At 37.7% G+C, this 16357-nt stretch overlaps 1 protein-coding gene across 2 annotated transcripts in view; it reads right to left on the bottom strand.

Annotated features, from left to right (window-relative positions):
• Positions 1 to 16357, bottom strand: part of WWC3 (WWC family member 3) — a 208767-nt gene that overhangs the window by 6196 nt on the left and 186214 nt on the right. For both annotated transcript variants that reach the window (XM_036744885.1, XM_036744886.1), the window contains 7 exons: positions 15974 to 16060; positions 12444 to 12636; positions 11694 to 11861; positions 10835 to 10986; positions 9085 to 9250; positions 4819 to 4983; positions 3701 to 3793 (listed from right to left, as the gene is read on the bottom strand). In XM_036744885.1, the coding sequence (XP_036600780.1) occupies positions 3701 to 3793; positions 4819 to 4983; positions 9085 to 9250; positions 10835 to 10986; positions 11694 to 11861; positions 12444 to 12636; positions 15974 to 16060 (1024 nt within the window). The remainder of the gene's footprint in view (positions 1 to 3700; positions 3794 to 4818; positions 4984 to 9084; positions 9251 to 10834; positions 10987 to 11693; positions 11862 to 12443; positions 12637 to 15973; positions 16061 to 16357) is intronic.

The following is a 16357-nucleotide window of genomic DNA, read 5'->3' as shown; positions in this document are numbered from 1 at the left end:
AGGCCAATGACAATGCAAGGAATGGAGTGTCTCATGTGAGGAAGAGCCAAGAGGCCAACGTCCCTGAATCAAAGTGTATTTGGGAGGGGGAGAAATTGGTAGGTTGTGAGGGTCTCAGGCTATAAAGGCCTTTAAAAGCCAAACCGTGGATTTTATATTTGATCCTGGAGGTAACAGGTGAAGGCAGGTTGGCTCTTTCTACTCACCATTTCATGTAATATTTTATTGATGTTTCTTCAAAGGGGCGTGGGTGTCTGTTTCTTTAATCACTAACATTTCCCAATAGTACCCCCATGCCTCCGTAACAGAAAGAGCAAAACAGACTAACTTATCAATTGTTTCTGACAACATATGTATGTTTACCTATGTTTACCACTTCCATTGAGAAGAGAGAAACAGGTTTCAGTTGTCTGGAAATAAGATTGGTTATTATTTAACCTAAATTCTGATTTATAAAAAATGTTTTCCTTAACATTAGTGAGGTCATTTTGTGTATTCTTTTGGTCCTTCATTCTTTGTGCTAAACAAGTCCATACAAATTTTCCTTTCTTACTCTAAATTCTTCTATTCATCATTTTGTATAGAGGAATTATATTCCATTACATTGACATGCCACAATTTGTTCAGGCATTCCCCAATTGATGGGCACCCGCTTTTGTTTCTAGCTTTTTAAATTTTGTTTTGTTTTTGCTACAAAAAAGTGCTGCTATGAATATTTTGATTTATAAGGAACTGTTCAGTCACGTATGACTCCTTATGACCCTATTTCTTGGCAAAGATACAGGAGTGGTTTGCCATTTGCTTTTCCAGCTCGTTTTATAGATGAGGAAACTGAGGCAAACAGGGTTAAGTCACTTGCCCAGGGTCCCATAGCTAGTTAAGTGTCTGAGGCCAGATTTGAGCTCAGGAACTGAGTCTTCCTGACTCCAGCCCCAACACTGCCCATAAGGGACCTTACCCTTTGTCTCTGAGTTCTTTGGGCTACATGCGTAGCAATGGCAATGATGACTGTCAAATGGTATGATAATTTTAGTGTATTTTCCCACATAATTCCAGCTAGGTGGCACAGCAGAATGCTAGACCTGGTGTCAGGAAGACCTGAGTTCAGATGGGATAGCTGTATGACCCTGGGCAAGTCACTTAAGTGCTGCTTGTCCCAATTTCCTCAATTGTAAAGTGGGTGTAGTAATAGCAACGACCTCAAAAGGGTGTTGAGAGATAATATTTGTAAAGCACTTAGCACACGCAGAGTAGGCACCATACAAATGTTTATTCCCTTTCCTCCTTTCCCAATTCAGAGTGCTTCCAATAGTGTATTCATGCTCCTCTCTCTCTCTCTTCCCAAATCCTCTCCAGTACTGACTATTTCCACCTGTGATTATTTTTGCCAGTCTGGTGGATATTAGGTGAAAGCTGGAATCCTTAATAAGTGCCTAACACATGCAGTGATGCAGAGACATTAAAAGTCTAAACCAACTGAGGTGAGAGCAAGGTAGAGCAAAGGAACGGTGACCTGGAAGAAAGGAGATCAAGGCTCTTGTCCCACCTCTGCCACACCTTGTGTGCCTCATCACTTCCATGGGTCTTAGTCCCTTCATTTACAAAATGTGAAGCTCTGACTAGGCGATCTCAAAGGTTACTTCAATCTCCAAGAAGTTTATTCTGAGCAATGGGTAATTAAGCTCTTAACTTTAAAGACTAAATATCTTTAAATTTGCTGCAAAGAAATTTTTACTAACATTAATTAGCAGTATGATCTACTTAATGACTCAAAAACTTTTTCTTTTTTCAGATCCAAAAATCTATTTATATAAGAATATAGGTGGCACTGGTTTTATTTTTAATTAAATGTACTGATCTCTATCCTTTCCAGAAGTGGGGGGACAATTCTACAGAATACCACATGTATTGTTGGGCTTGGTCAACATGTTTAGTTTTGCTATCCCATTTTCTTTCTCTCACTTCTAATGTTCTTTGGGATGGCCCTCTAGGAGGTAAGAGGAAGGAAATGTTGGGAAATGAAGGTGATGTAAAAACAAAAGATACCAATAATTTTTAAAAATTAAATATGTTTAGGTTGAAAAACAGGTATTTAAGCCTATCACTAATATAGCATGTGAATAAACCAACATAATCTGTTCAGAAAAGACAAAGGCAGAAAACTAGTCTGCATATAATTTAGATATTATAAATAACAGGGCAGCCTCTTTATAAACATTATGGCTGAACTGGAGAAAAAGAGGTTTTAAGCTCCTGACAAATTTAATCCATATATAAAAGCCAACAATGTACACAGAAATATGACAGCTACAGCTGCCTAGATGAAATAAATTCAATTTTTAGAAGAATTTAGTGTCTTAGTTTGTCTAACGATTTATTCATTCATTCATTATCCGATGTATGTACGACTTCTTAAGATACTGGAGCAGATGAAGACTATATTAAAAACTTCACAAGACCATACCATTTTATTTAGAAATATAAACATCTGGTAATATTATCATAGAATCATAGTGCTGCAGATAAAGAAATAAGGGCAGAACAGTTTCTATCCTTGGGAAGTTTACATTCTACTGGAGGGAGGTAAGATGTAAGCTCCCCAAGTTTTTTATTTTTAAGCGACAAAATTCTTCCATCTCCCTCCCCCATCCTATTAAAAATAAAAAAATAAAACCCTTGTAAACAAACACAACTATCCCAGTAAAACAAATTCCTACAATGGTTATACCCTTAGCTTCTTATTCTCTTTACAAACATTTGAAACAGAAATGTTGGCAACATCACCAGAGAGTCAAGACAGAAGATTTCAAGAAACAAAACAATGATACTACAAGCTACGATGCTTAAGAGAATGTAGTGAAAAGCAATTAAACTTTAAAATGTCTGTGTACCATGAAACTCTGGCACCATGAATCTCACAAAATACAAAATGCAGAAGTAGGTGTTGCAAAGAAAGCAATATAAATGACAGTGAAGAAAAGGACAACGGAAAGATGCTTGATTTGGAGTCAGGGGACCCGAATTTAAACCTCTGTTACTTGGACAAATCACTTAATCTCTCCTGGTCTCAGCTTCCTCATCTATAAAATCAGGGAATTGGACTAGATGACATCTAAAGTCCCTCCAGCTTTAAATCTATGATCCTATGCTCTCAAAAAAGACAGTCTATTCTGCTTTCTAAGAAGTCTTAATTGCTAGGAAGTTCTTCATAGAAAACTCAAATGCCTCCCTATACCATCAACTCACCGTTCTCTGTGTGCAGCCACAGAATACAAGCTAAAATATGGAAATATGTTTTACATGACTGCACATGTATAATCTATATCAAATTGCTTCCCTTCTCAAGAAGGAGGAAAGGAGGGAGGAAGAGAAATTTGGAACTCGAAATTTTTAAAAAGAATGCTAAAAATTGTTTTTACATATAATTGGAAAAATATGTAAACATTTTCACACACGCAGAGGAGACTATAAGGCAAAAATCTCTTTCACAAGACAATGCTTCATGTTTTTGAAAGCAAGATAGTCATTTTGTTGTCCTACCCCATCTTCTCTCCTCCAGAGAAGACACACCCAGTCACCACATATAAGCACAAGGTGAGTTGAAAAAGAAATTATCTCCAAAATTTGTAAACAAAACAAAAACAAAAGCAAAAAATGGAGAAAGATAATTGATACCTCATGAGTACTGTATGAAATATACCTGCTTATAGCGAAGAGTACGTCGTTCCAATGTATTTCGGACAAAGGGGGACTTTCTTGGCAGGGTTGAACTGTCACTGTCACTGCGATACAGCTGCAAGGAGCACAAAGGTAGTTAGAAATTCAAAAGGCCTTCTGGATATTTGTTACAAATTAAGTAACTTTTTACCCTTCCTGAAACTCTGCTTGATCTCTCATACATATTTCTTAATATTCATATTTTAAAAAAGGCTTTCAGCCATCACTTAAATATTTTCTGTAGTTCTATAAATCATCTAAAAATGTCTCTAGGATGTTTCATTTGACAAAGTTCCTTCCCATAAATGCAAACTACAATTTAGCTTATGTATGATGCTGACAAGCACCATTTCCATATTTATCAATAAACTTAATTGCCATTTTGTTGTTACTTCCTATGTTTAGTATGACTTGGATAACTGATTTTCTAAAAAGAGATTCATGACTACATGGATAATAAGCCAATATTACAAATCTACTGCTCTCGTAGTCAGAGGAATATTAAATTAAATATTAAAAAGAAAAAATCATAATGCCTCTTTTATAGACTCCAAAATAGAATTCATTTTCTCTGGTTCTAGTCTTTACCCTCAGGATAAATACATAACTGCGATAGTGCCAAATTAGTTGACTTGACATCCTTATTTTCCATATGAATTAACCCCAAATTCTCAAGCAACATTTAGCAACATCACAACTTAAAACCAGTGCAATCCTTAAAACATAAAAAACAAAGAGCTCTTTCTCAAGAGTCTCTAGTAATTGTACATAAATTATTCCAATTTGGGGCTGCGGTGGGATGGGGACTGGGCAGTACATGAAGGAAAAAGAAACACTCCCTACAACATGGTTTGATTCATCTCCTTTTTCTGGCAAGTGAAGAATATCTCACTTTCACAAATAAATGTGAAAGTAGAGAACTCACTTCATTCTTCACATTTAGCAAATTAAATCTAGTTGCCTAATGGTATCATATAATGGATCCTAAAGTAACATTTCAGAATATGTTTTGGGATAATACACACCCTTACCTCTCTGCATGAGCATCAAGAATTGAATTGTACTGTATTCCAAATATGCTCAAATTGATACTTTACTTACTCGGCAAACATACTGACTTCGTGCTCCAGGCGAGAAAGTCTGGGAACGAACAATTGTACTACTCCGAACAAAAGGAGAACCACGAGACCTGCGGCTGGTTCTCTCTTTTGGAAGAACTGGTACTTCTTCTGGGAAAAGATCCTCTGTGTTGGTCTCCTTATCAACCTACAAGTTAGATTATATTTACCACCACTAGTACTTCTAGGACATGAGGAAATAAAACTGATGTAATCATTCAACAAAAGCAAGTGGACATGATGAAGGATATAAAACAAGAATGGAAGTCCCTTCTTTCAAAGAATTTTCAATCTTCTTGAGGACATAAGACAAATGCCATTAAAAAAACTAGAGTTGTTTAAAGGCATCATAAAATCAAGTGTGTGATACATATAAGCATCATACATAAAAAATTGGTCATTGGGTGAAGTTAGTCAAGAAAAGTCATTGGGAAAAAATGAGTCAAACTGGACCTTGAAGGAATTGGGGATGTTAAAGGAAAAAAAAAATACAGAATATTCCAAATGGAAAAATCAGCATGAGCTATCATGTGGAAATAGACAGTATTGGAGAATGGTGGGAAGTGATTGTACTAGAAAAGAGGGTCCATACTGGGGACTAGTGAGCAAAGGAGAGAAATACATATGGTGAAGCTAGTTAGCGGAGCAGTTTGAAAATCTAACTGAGAAATCTGAATGTGATCTGAGAGAAAATCAAAACAGATTTTTAAGCAGAAGTAACATGGGAAGCAGTGTTTCAGAAAGATTAATCTGGAAGTGCTATGTGGAATAAATTGCAAAAGACAGAAGCTGGAGGTTGATGAGTCAAAAGATTAGCCTAGTAATCCAGGTATGAGAAGATGAGGGCCTCACCTAAGGTATTGGTATTGGCAATGAAAATGGAAAGGAAGGGTGAAATCCAAGAGAACTCAAAGGAAAAACTCATTGGTCACTCGAAACTCAGCTCCAAGAGGTTTTAAGCTACAAAAATCAAGCTTTTCACTTTAGTATTATTAGTTAAAATCAAGCTGGATGAATAATAGGCCAAAATGATTTGGATTTAATGGATTTTGCACTCACTACGGAGTTTGTAAAAGTGGCCCTGAGTTTTAAAGAATTAGGCTAACTTGAGCATCCATTCATTCTCTTGGTCCAGTTTCAGTTTGGCAGGCTGGCTTTAGGATTATTAGTGTACCTACTGTTTCATGCCTCATTTTTTTCATTTGAAAAGCAAAACTCAAATAGTCTACAAGCTGACAACTCATGCCAGTCCAGAGCTCAGCATTTCCTGACTTGTATGGAACAGATTTGGTAATAGATCCTGATATTATAGAACTATTTATGCTGAGCAGATTATTTAGTTTATTACTTGAATCTCTGGTTGACAGGTAACTATCGGGTAGATGCTACCTCTACATGACTCTCTCAGCTAAGGATCTCAACTTATACCTCACCTAAAAAAACAAGACCATTGGCCAAGAGCTCCCTCTTCTCCTTCCTTCTTACCTCACTTCACTACGATGTCTTCTCCCAGTTATCTCCTTCTCGTTGAGGCCAATTCTTCTACATATGACATTGGTTCCAACCCCTCCTATTTTCTCTAGTATGTGCTTCCCACTATCATTACTAATGACTTTATAGCCCTCAATCTCTCCTCATTTAGTGATTCCTTCCCTGCTGCCTATAAACATGGCACTCATGGACCCACAAGCTTCCCAGCAAAAGCTCTTGTGCTGTATCTGTCCTATCCATTCGTGGCTAAACTCCTTAGGAAAGCCATCTAGTGGAGACTATGTGTCACTACTCTTCTCACATTATTCTAAAACACCAGCAAACCAGCTTCCGACCTCATCCTTCAACTGAAACTGCTCTCCTCAAAGCTAGCTGCCTTTTGCACATTGAAATTAGATGTACTGTAGACCTCAAATTAGTATGCCCTGCAGGCATCTCAAATTCATTAGCTCTAAAACAGAACCTATGATATATTTTTCCCCAAAGCTTCCAGACATCCCTTTTACTGTAATCAATACCACAATCCTCTAGGAAAACCAGGCTTATAACCTGTGTCATTTTTGACTTTACCTGAGTTTACCTCACATATCTAATCTCTTGCCAAATCTTGCTTTTACCTTTATAACAATCCCTGTATATGCCCCCTCCTTTCCATGTACACAGCAACCACCCTTGTTCAAGTACTCAACTTCTATCACCTTGGCTATTAAAATAACTCTCTGATTCATTTTTCTACCTCAAATCCCTCCATACTCCAATCCATCCGCCAACTCAGTTGCCAAAGTGATTTTCCTAAAGCCCAGGTTTGTTTCATGACTTACTCAATAAACTCCATGGGCTCCCTATTACTTAGGATAATTATCCCACCCCCCAAAACCCCTCTATTTGGCATTTAAAGACCTTTAGAACCTGGACCCTTACTACTTTTCCATTTTTCTTATGCTTTACTCTCCATTACACACTCTATGATTCAGCTACACTAGCATAATTGATGTTCCTCACACACAAAACTTTATATTCTGACTCCAATGCCTTTGCACTGGCTATGTCTCATGCCTCAAATGTTCTCCCCCTTCTCTTCCAATTCTGAGCCTTCCTGGATTCCTTCAAGACTTAGCTCAAATCCCACTTTCCACAGGCACCTTATACTCCATCCTACCCTCCTGCTAATATTGCTTTCCCTCTCTGAGTATCTTCCGTCCACTCTGTATATTTCTACTTGAATGTTGTCTTCCCCTTTGGAATTTGGAATTTGAGCTCCTTGATGGCAAGTACCACATCTTTGTCTTTCTTTGTATTCTCAGCACTTAGCACAGTGCCTGGCATATATAGATAAAAGCTTATCAACTCAGTGTCTCTCTCTCTCTCCCTCCCCTCCTCTCCAAGTACATATTTACATATACACACACCTAGATAGATACAGATACATTTACACACATAGTCAAGATTGCTTTCTTAACTCCAGAGCCACTACTTTTTTTTTTCCACTGTACTACAATGAATCGATACCGTTCTTATTAGATTCAATTCTGAGTCTCAAGACTCAGAATTTTGAGACCATATTAGGTTTATCCTTATTTTGCCCTTATCTAGTCAAAGCCAAATCCTACTGTTATTTTCTTTATATCTCAGTGGTCAATCCTTATTGTTGGCCCACATAAAAAAACTTAGCTTATGATTCTTAACTTTGCCCAAACAATGGCAGTCTATCTTTTGCTAAATCTCTGATTCCAATCTTTCTCTTTTTTAAATTGCCCATACCCACCAACCACTATTTGAACTTTAAGGCTTAAAATCTTGCAAAGGTTCCTTCACAAATACCAAATGAAACTTTGATCATGAACTGAAGACTCTTGATGAAAATGTCCTTCCGCACAGGGCCTCCCAGCAAATAGTAAAAATTTCCCACCTCCCCTTCCCCAGTCTAATAACACTGCCCTCTCCTTGCCTTCACATATTTTCCCAAAGTATCCTTAATCTCTGGAACAGACTCGCTTGCTGAAATCCTTTCCTTCCATCAAGAACCAGCTCCTTCCTCTTCCATGAAACCTATTTGACCCCTTTAGCTAGAAAAGACCAAATCCTCTTCAACCTCTCATGGCAATCTGACTGACTTCTCCTGTTTCCTTTTCTCCTAATTTGCATATTTATTTGTGAGTACATCTCAGACCCATACTAAACTCTAAGCTATTTAGGGGCAGGAACAATATCATTTTCTGCCTTTGTATCTCTATGCCTATCTCAGCATCCTAAGGCATATTTGTTGAATTAAACTGAATTCTAATCTCCTGCCATACAAACTCCTCACCATGCCCTGCTCCTGAATATTTGTGCATGCTATTTCAAGTGGGTAGAATGACCTCCCTCTTCCAGTCCACCAAACAATTTCCTTTCTGTCACTGGAAAATTTCCTTAAATAAAACTCCCTTCCCCTGTGAAGCTTTCTGAAATTAAAAAGAGCTTTATGCTACAGCATCATTTACTGCTCCCTCCTTGTGACCATATCTAACCATCCTTCCCCCGACTACAATTAAAAATTTGTATGCATTTGTATGCTGTAATGCAGAGAATCCAACTTGTCTTGGTTTGGTTATCTGTCATTTTATTTTAGTTCCTAAATTTAAATCACAAATTCCTTAAGGAGATAGACTATATCATCTCCTAGAACAGAAGCACATTAAAGAATTTTTTCCCTAATTAGAATAATTAAAACACCAGTTACATCCAAGGCAAAAGTTGTATGACTTTCTCTACTTACCTTAAGAGAAGGAGGCTGAATCTTTCCAGAATTGTACTGATCTGCCTGACCTGCAAACATGTGTCCATGGCGGGATTCAACACCAGCACAATAGGCCTCTGGGTAAGGAGGACTGGTCTGTGTGCAATTACTACATCCACTGTCAACAGATTCTGCTTGCCAGCTCCTAAAGTCAGGACATTTTAAGAGACTCAAAAAAGGTTACCCTAAAGCACAGGATTTTATACTCCCTTTCAGACAAAAGTAACACTAGTGGTTCTAACAGCCATCTACTTAACTGACATATACACGTAAAGCATGAAGGCCTGTTTAATACGAACCTAGAATAACTCACAGGGTTTTGCAATTTGCACAAGATGACCCCATGTTTATACTAGGCTGCAATTTGCAAACTGCTGTACATCTGTAACCTCATTTGAGCCTCATACGAGCCTTGTGTGGAGGACATGGCTGGTTTTCCCACTGCCATTTTATAGACAAGAAAAACTGAAACTCAGTTGCCCAGTGGAGCCATGAGTAGAACCAAATATTCTGATTCCCACTTCAGTTCCATGTTCTTTACATTGTACCATGTTGCTTCTACTAAGCCACATGGCAAATAATATCATCCATGAAGTCCATTTTGACTTGTTATACAGATTTTGAGTACAATCTTTGACTATTCAGTCACAGAGTAATGGAAATAGGTTCCATCCATTCCTCCTTCCCTCCCTTGACTGGATATAGTGTAAGTATAACAAAAAGAAGTTACAGACTGGTTTGAGTCCAGCCTCTGCCTTCTACTAGCTATGTGTATCAATTAACCTATTTGGATTTCTGTAAAAATGAAGGAGCTCCACTGACCTTGTTTTTCAAAAATATTTTCATAAATGTGTTCCAATATAATTGGTTTGCTTTGGTATTCTATAATTTGATGCATATTTAAAAGAAGGGGTCTTAGGCTCCACCAGACTGGCAAAAGGGTCCATGAAACAATAAAGGTAAAGATTAGATAGATTAGCTGATGTTTATGATCCTTTCTGCCCCTAACATTTGATCTAATCTAATGCATTTCCTCCTGTATTCAAAGATGATCCAGGGGAGAATTATATGGAAGGAGAAAGCATTAGTAGGATATATGGAAAGAACAGGAGTATGCTTAATCATAGGAATGGAGAGGATGTTAGAAGGAGGAAGAAAGCAATTTGCTATGACTCCTTGGTGATTTAATCACACTTCAATTAGTACAAGTCCATGATGGTCAATAATTCATTCTCTGGCTTTTTTGGTTATGATTTTGTTCTGACAAATTCATTATATCAATAACTCTTCACTATGATTTCGAAGAAATACCTGAATAGCATCAATTCTGAAAAGGTGTTTGAAATAAAACTAACTTATATTTCGCTATTGGTATGAAAGTTATTTTGTTTTTATAGAAATACAAATGTTTAGCAGTGAATCTAACTGGAATCTAACCATGGAATTCACTTAATCCAATCTCTTCATTTTACCAGTGAGAAAACTGAGGCTCAGATAGATTATTTAATGAAGGTCACTCTGCTAATTAGCAACAGAATGACTAGAAACTAAATCTACTGATTCTTATATCATTGTCTTTCCATCAACTGCATGTCCTTCATGAAATGATGCTTCATTTTTCTTGTGGAATGATTGCCTAAATTCTTTCCCAATTAAACCAGAGGAGCTTTCAGCTAAAATTCATTCTTTTTCAGAAGGCAGATTCTAAAAGAGGTGGAAGACTGTTCACCTTTCAGATACAGCTTCCGCTTGATCTTCTTTCCTTTCCATCTCTAAGATTTCTTCTTCTGTATATTCCAATTTTACTCTCTCCTCTGCTAATTCTCTTTCCACTGCCTCCAGCTGGGCTGTGGTCCTGGCTAACAGTACTGTAACAGCGTCCTGAAAGAGAGAAAGAGATTCCCAGGAACCAATTTAAACCAGCAATTTCTACTGTTGAAGCAAAGAATAGATACTGTACATACAAAAGAAAATTCATTATAATACAGATAATGGTCTCCGGTAGCTCCCTAGTAGAAAAGAATTCACTCCCCATAGACTCATTAATAATACTGAAATGCATAAACCATCACCTTTTGTGGAGACCTAAGTATTCAAAACATAAAATACCTAACAATGAATCACTTGTGTTTATAAATCATTTTGCATAAAGAAAAATCTATTCTGCTGAAACCTCCAGAGGTATGTGAGGCTTTTTTTTTTAAATCATGAATGTGATTTTATCAATTTAGGAAGGTCCAGATGAGGAATTTCATGTATCAATGAAGATCAGCAACATTTCTGCAAAAATTTTAATTGAGTGGCCTGGAGGGACTAAGAGGTTGTGCATGTCTAGGGTCACACAGTGAGTATCGGTCAGAGGAGGAACTTGAACCTAGGTCTTTATGGGGGTGAGGTCAGCTCTCCATCTACTCTGCCTTGCTTCCTCTCACTATTTTAAATACTTGCTTTGATACTCTAACTATGCACTTTTACTTACTATATCCTAAATACTTTAAGATCCCAATAGATTTTCTTAAAAACTAAAATGTTAATTTTTGACAATTCCCAACACTCCAACCCCCTATAACCTAAGTAACCATCTCTACCGTTTTCACACTGGTGTTATTTCCATGACTCTCTGCTGTGCCTTCTTCCAACTGGTCACTCCCTTTGGTCCTCTGGGGGTCAGAGCTGGTGAAGACCTGGACAGAATACCAGCGCAACTGCATTTCACTGGAACTCTCATAATCAGCCAGGTTAATCTGAGCAATTCCCTGGAAATAGGTGACATAAATGAAACTAGATTACCACAAAGCATTTTCTATTTCAACAGTTATGAGAGAGAGAGAGAGAGAGAGAGAGAGAGAATAATTTAGTAGTGCCTATTTTAATCTGTCCTGGCCTTGTGACCTTGGGTTTTCAAAGGCTATGCCAAAGAAAGCACAAATTTTGGGAGATCCTACCAAGGCCAAAAGGCTACGACTATGGGTGCAGCAGCATCTGACTTGAGCTTAGCCCACTTCGGAGAGCCTCATCACCAGAAGGTTACCCACCAGGTGATGAAAATCTTTTTGCCACAATGACTCATGAAGCTCCTATAGTAATGTAAGAAAGGGTTGCAACAACTGGGAGTAGTGGTGAAAGCACCCATTCCAATGAAATCCTAGATCACTTTCTCTCAAACACTGTCTCTCTCTGTTTCTCTGTGTCCCCCCACCTTGCCCCTCCCCCACCTATGTGTGAATATACTGCTATCCTCTTCCCTTTCTGTTCTATATCCTTGAGTTGGATTAATCTAAATATTATAAATTACCATTACAAGATAACCCCCTTAAAAAAAGAAAATAACCACTTACCAGCAGTTCCTCTTGAAGTTGATGGTCAACAGAACAAACATACAGCTGAAGTGACTTTAATTTTAAGACACTTGAATGAGCAGGGATTTGGAAAACTTCATTAAATATTAATGGAGCTTGAAATTCCAGAGCTTTGGAGCAGTAAGTGTTTGGTGTGCCCGAGTCAAGAGTTGGCAAATAGACTCTAATGTGTCTGGAAGGAAATTAAAAATACAGTAAATGCTGAACAGGTATTAAACAGATAGTCATTTGATAAGATCATACAACCTACAGACGTGTGTGTGTGCATGTGTGTACACACACATACATATTTCTAATCAACGGCAATGACATACTAATAGATAACACCAAAGATATTCTTTAGCAAGAAAAGTAGTTTGGGACACTGTAAAGAGAGCTTGACTGAGAATAAGGAGACAGCTTCTACTCCCAGCTCTAACATTAATAAGCCATGAGCAGTCAATCTGTCTCTCACCTCCTCAGGTTCTTCATCTCTAAAATGAAGGGATTTGACTATGTAATTTCTAAGGCCTCTCATACCTCTAAAATTCTGTGTTTCTATATAAAACATCAAAGCTGAGTACTACTTTCATTTGACAGAAGGTTAAAAAAAAGATACTTGGGAGACTTGGGAAAGTCTTGCATAAAATTAAATTTAAAAAAATATCTATTGAGGCAGCTAAGTGGCATGGTGAATGAAGCATCGACCCTGGAATCAGGAGGACCAGAGTTCAAATCCAACCCCAGACACTTACTAGCTGTGTGACTTTGGATAAGTCATTTAACTCCAACTGCCTCACCCCCGTGTGTGTGTGTGTGTGTGTGTGTGTGTGTGTGTGTGTGTGTGTGAGTGACAGGGGGAATGAGAGAGAGAGAGAGAGAGAGAGAGAGAGAGAGAGAGAGAGAGAGAGAGAATATTAGCAAGCAGAGTGGTAGGTACTGGGAGATACAAAGACAAAGAAGAATTAGTTCCTGCCCTCAGGCTGATTACATTCAAAATACATCCAAAAGAGAAACAAGTTTAACCATCTGAAGTTAAGGTTAGAGGTTAAAAGAACAAAAAACAAGACAATCAACAAAGAGCGCTAGAAATATCTGATGAGGGAAGATGATAATAAAAGCTATTGGGATCAAGGTAGTTTCATAGAAGTACTATCTCAGCTGATCCTTAAAGGTTAATGAGAAATACAGGAAGCATAAATGAGGAAGGATCTGTGAAGATGCAGGCAAAGTTCAGGAATTGTAAATAGTCAAGTCTGGTTAGTATATATTTCAAGCAATGTGAAATAAACCTAGAAGCCAAAATATGGAGGGTTTTGAATGTCACATTAAGCAGCCTGTACTTTAAAAAAATACAACTACAATAAAAATTCACTACTTCAGATTACAGAATGACTCATGGAGAAAGTTTAGTCTTTACTATCTTTATAGTTAGCAAATTAGTGTAAATGAAATCACAAGGGGAATATTTAGCTTTAAAAATCTGCTTATAACACTTTGGGAATGCTCATTTGTAAATAATATTATAAGCATAGGTTATGGTAATTAGGGTGGAATTTTTTTTTTTTTTACTGTTTTCTCCTTTGGAATGCTGAGGTAATCAAGTACCTTTGATGGGTTTTGCTTTTCAAATGTAATGGCAAGCAAAGCAGACTTTTTGTTGTCTTTGTTTTGGAGTACTTCTCAGCACTAAGGAATCTTTGATTGAATGGGGAGTCTTTGATGACCTGCTTACATCAAGGGAATGCCTAGTTCCCATGGGTTTGAGTAGCATGGTTGTGATGCCCTTTGACCCTGAAGAAGTGTATACAAACTCAGAGGTTAACCTTTTGCCTTTGGGGGTTCACTCACTGAAAGAGTGTCCTGTGATTTGACCAGATGAGACTGCGTAGCCTTTAAGGAGCCTCCCTGGGTTTGAAAACCCAGATGTCAGTGCCTCTTTCTCTGGTAACTATGTATATATAGCTTTGGTCAGACAGCTAGAAGCCTGTCTTTTGATTTGTGTTATTTGCTCTGTTTATATTTTCTCTGTTTGTATTTGCTCTAAAGTTTAGGGTGCTGGTTTTTCCCACTGAACTAAGTGAATGATATATGAATGTTTGATTAAAGTGAGATTGTTAACCCCTTAAAGTTGCTTTCTTCAGAAAAGCAGATCAAAGAACCTGTGCTAGCAGCCCTCCTGTGTGCTGGTGTTGTTGGCCTTGCACAGTCACAGTAGGAACAAGTAGCACTGTTGTTACAGCATAGTGTAATACTGTTTAATCTCTGGTTTTTAAAATATGATGCATAAGAGATCTTGGAAAGAACTAAATGCTTTCAATCCTGGCGTCTCTCATTTCCAAGTTCACGAGCTACAGTAACTTCCTCCCTCCCTCAGCCCCCAAGGCATAAATTCTCTCCATAGCCAGAGGAACAAGGAGGGTGCAAAGTTGGGGCAATATAACAGCACCTTCTTTGTCTTCAAATGGCAATTCTTTGTAGACCTAGTGTACGTTAATGAAAGTACTAAAGAGCAGTAAAATTTCAGGATTGAATGTATGGAGTCTTAAGGGCAAAGACAATTTCATTTTTGTCTTCTTACTCCCAGAGTCTGGCAAAGTGCCTGGCACAAAGTAAGTGCTAAATGAATGCTTATTGATAGATTGATCCTTAAAAATATTTTACATTTTAGATTGGTCACTTCTCACTAGTCAATTCAAATTAGTGAGTTTCTACAGAATTTCTGTCAAGAATTGCTTTATATCCCATAAATTTAGATAGTATCTGTGTATGTTAAAATAAGAATTCATTCAAGCAAATTGTTCCTTGAATTACTATTTGTCTATTTTTCACCTAAATTATGTAGATTTCTTATATCCCTCCTTACTTAAAGGTCTATCCCTATCCTGGTATGGTGGGACCCCCACTCTTTAAGACAAAAGTATCAAATTCACATCCCAAGTGAGGCTGAACCAGATTAAAATGTTATTGGGAAATGTTTCACAAAATAAATAAAAGATGGGGCAGCTAGGTGGCACAGTAAATAGAGCACTGGCCCTGGAGTCAGGAGGACCTGAGTTCAAAATCGACCTCAGACACTTGACACACTAGCTGTGTGACTTTGGGCAAGTTACTTAACTCCATTTAACCTCCAATTGCCCTGCCTTCCCCCCTCCAAAAACAAACAAACAAACAAAAAACCCCAAAACCACAATATAACATAGATAATGTTAATTTGTGGTTTTTCTCTAGATTCATTTCTATTTGAGTTTGACACTACTACTCTAAGATTATGTTCATGGGGAAGGCAGTCCCTAGAAAGGTCTCCTAAGTTGGTGAAATCTAGGCTAGTTCTCTTTCAAGAGGCAGACTACCAGAAAGCTAGGTACTAGGTCATATATCATTTTGGCTATAGCGTTTCATGAAGAAATTGTCATCAGGCATGGAAGTAAAGGCTGCCTTCTGGACTAAGAAGGGGAGGGCATATACTAAGGAAACCCCCATGTCTTTGAAACTTGAAGAGATGAAGTTGAATTAGAGTGTTCACTTACATCTTGCAGCCTTCTTTCACAATCAGCCCAGCAAAATTCTTGAGTTGGAGGACATTCACTAGGAGACAATCATTTCCTCTATCATGCCTAGAAAATAAAACAGGGAATTCATTCACATGAATATATGCATATATATTATACACACACATCCATATATGATATTATTCCTTTGCAACTTACACAAAGCTGCTTTGTTGTATTATTGGACAATGGTTACTGCTATCATTCTGTCAGTTATTCCATAGCTACCCTTTCAAGGAAAAAACTGCTGCTGGAAACCAAAAAAGGATGAAATCGTGGTCCACTGATAAGACAATTTGAGGAATGGAAGCAAATTAGCTTCAACATCTGTGCAATTCCCCCCATCCTGCAGCAGATGGGAAT

The sequence above is a fragment of the Trichosurus vulpecula genome, chromosome 2 (assembly GCF_011100635.1).
Source record: "Trichosurus vulpecula isolate mTriVul1 chromosome 2, mTriVul1.pri, whole genome shotgun sequence".
NCBI classification, from domain to species: Eukaryota; Metazoa; Chordata; class Mammalia; order Diprotodontia; family Phalangeridae; genus Trichosurus; species Trichosurus vulpecula.
This window is presented reverse-complemented; position numbering and strand designations above follow the sequence as displayed.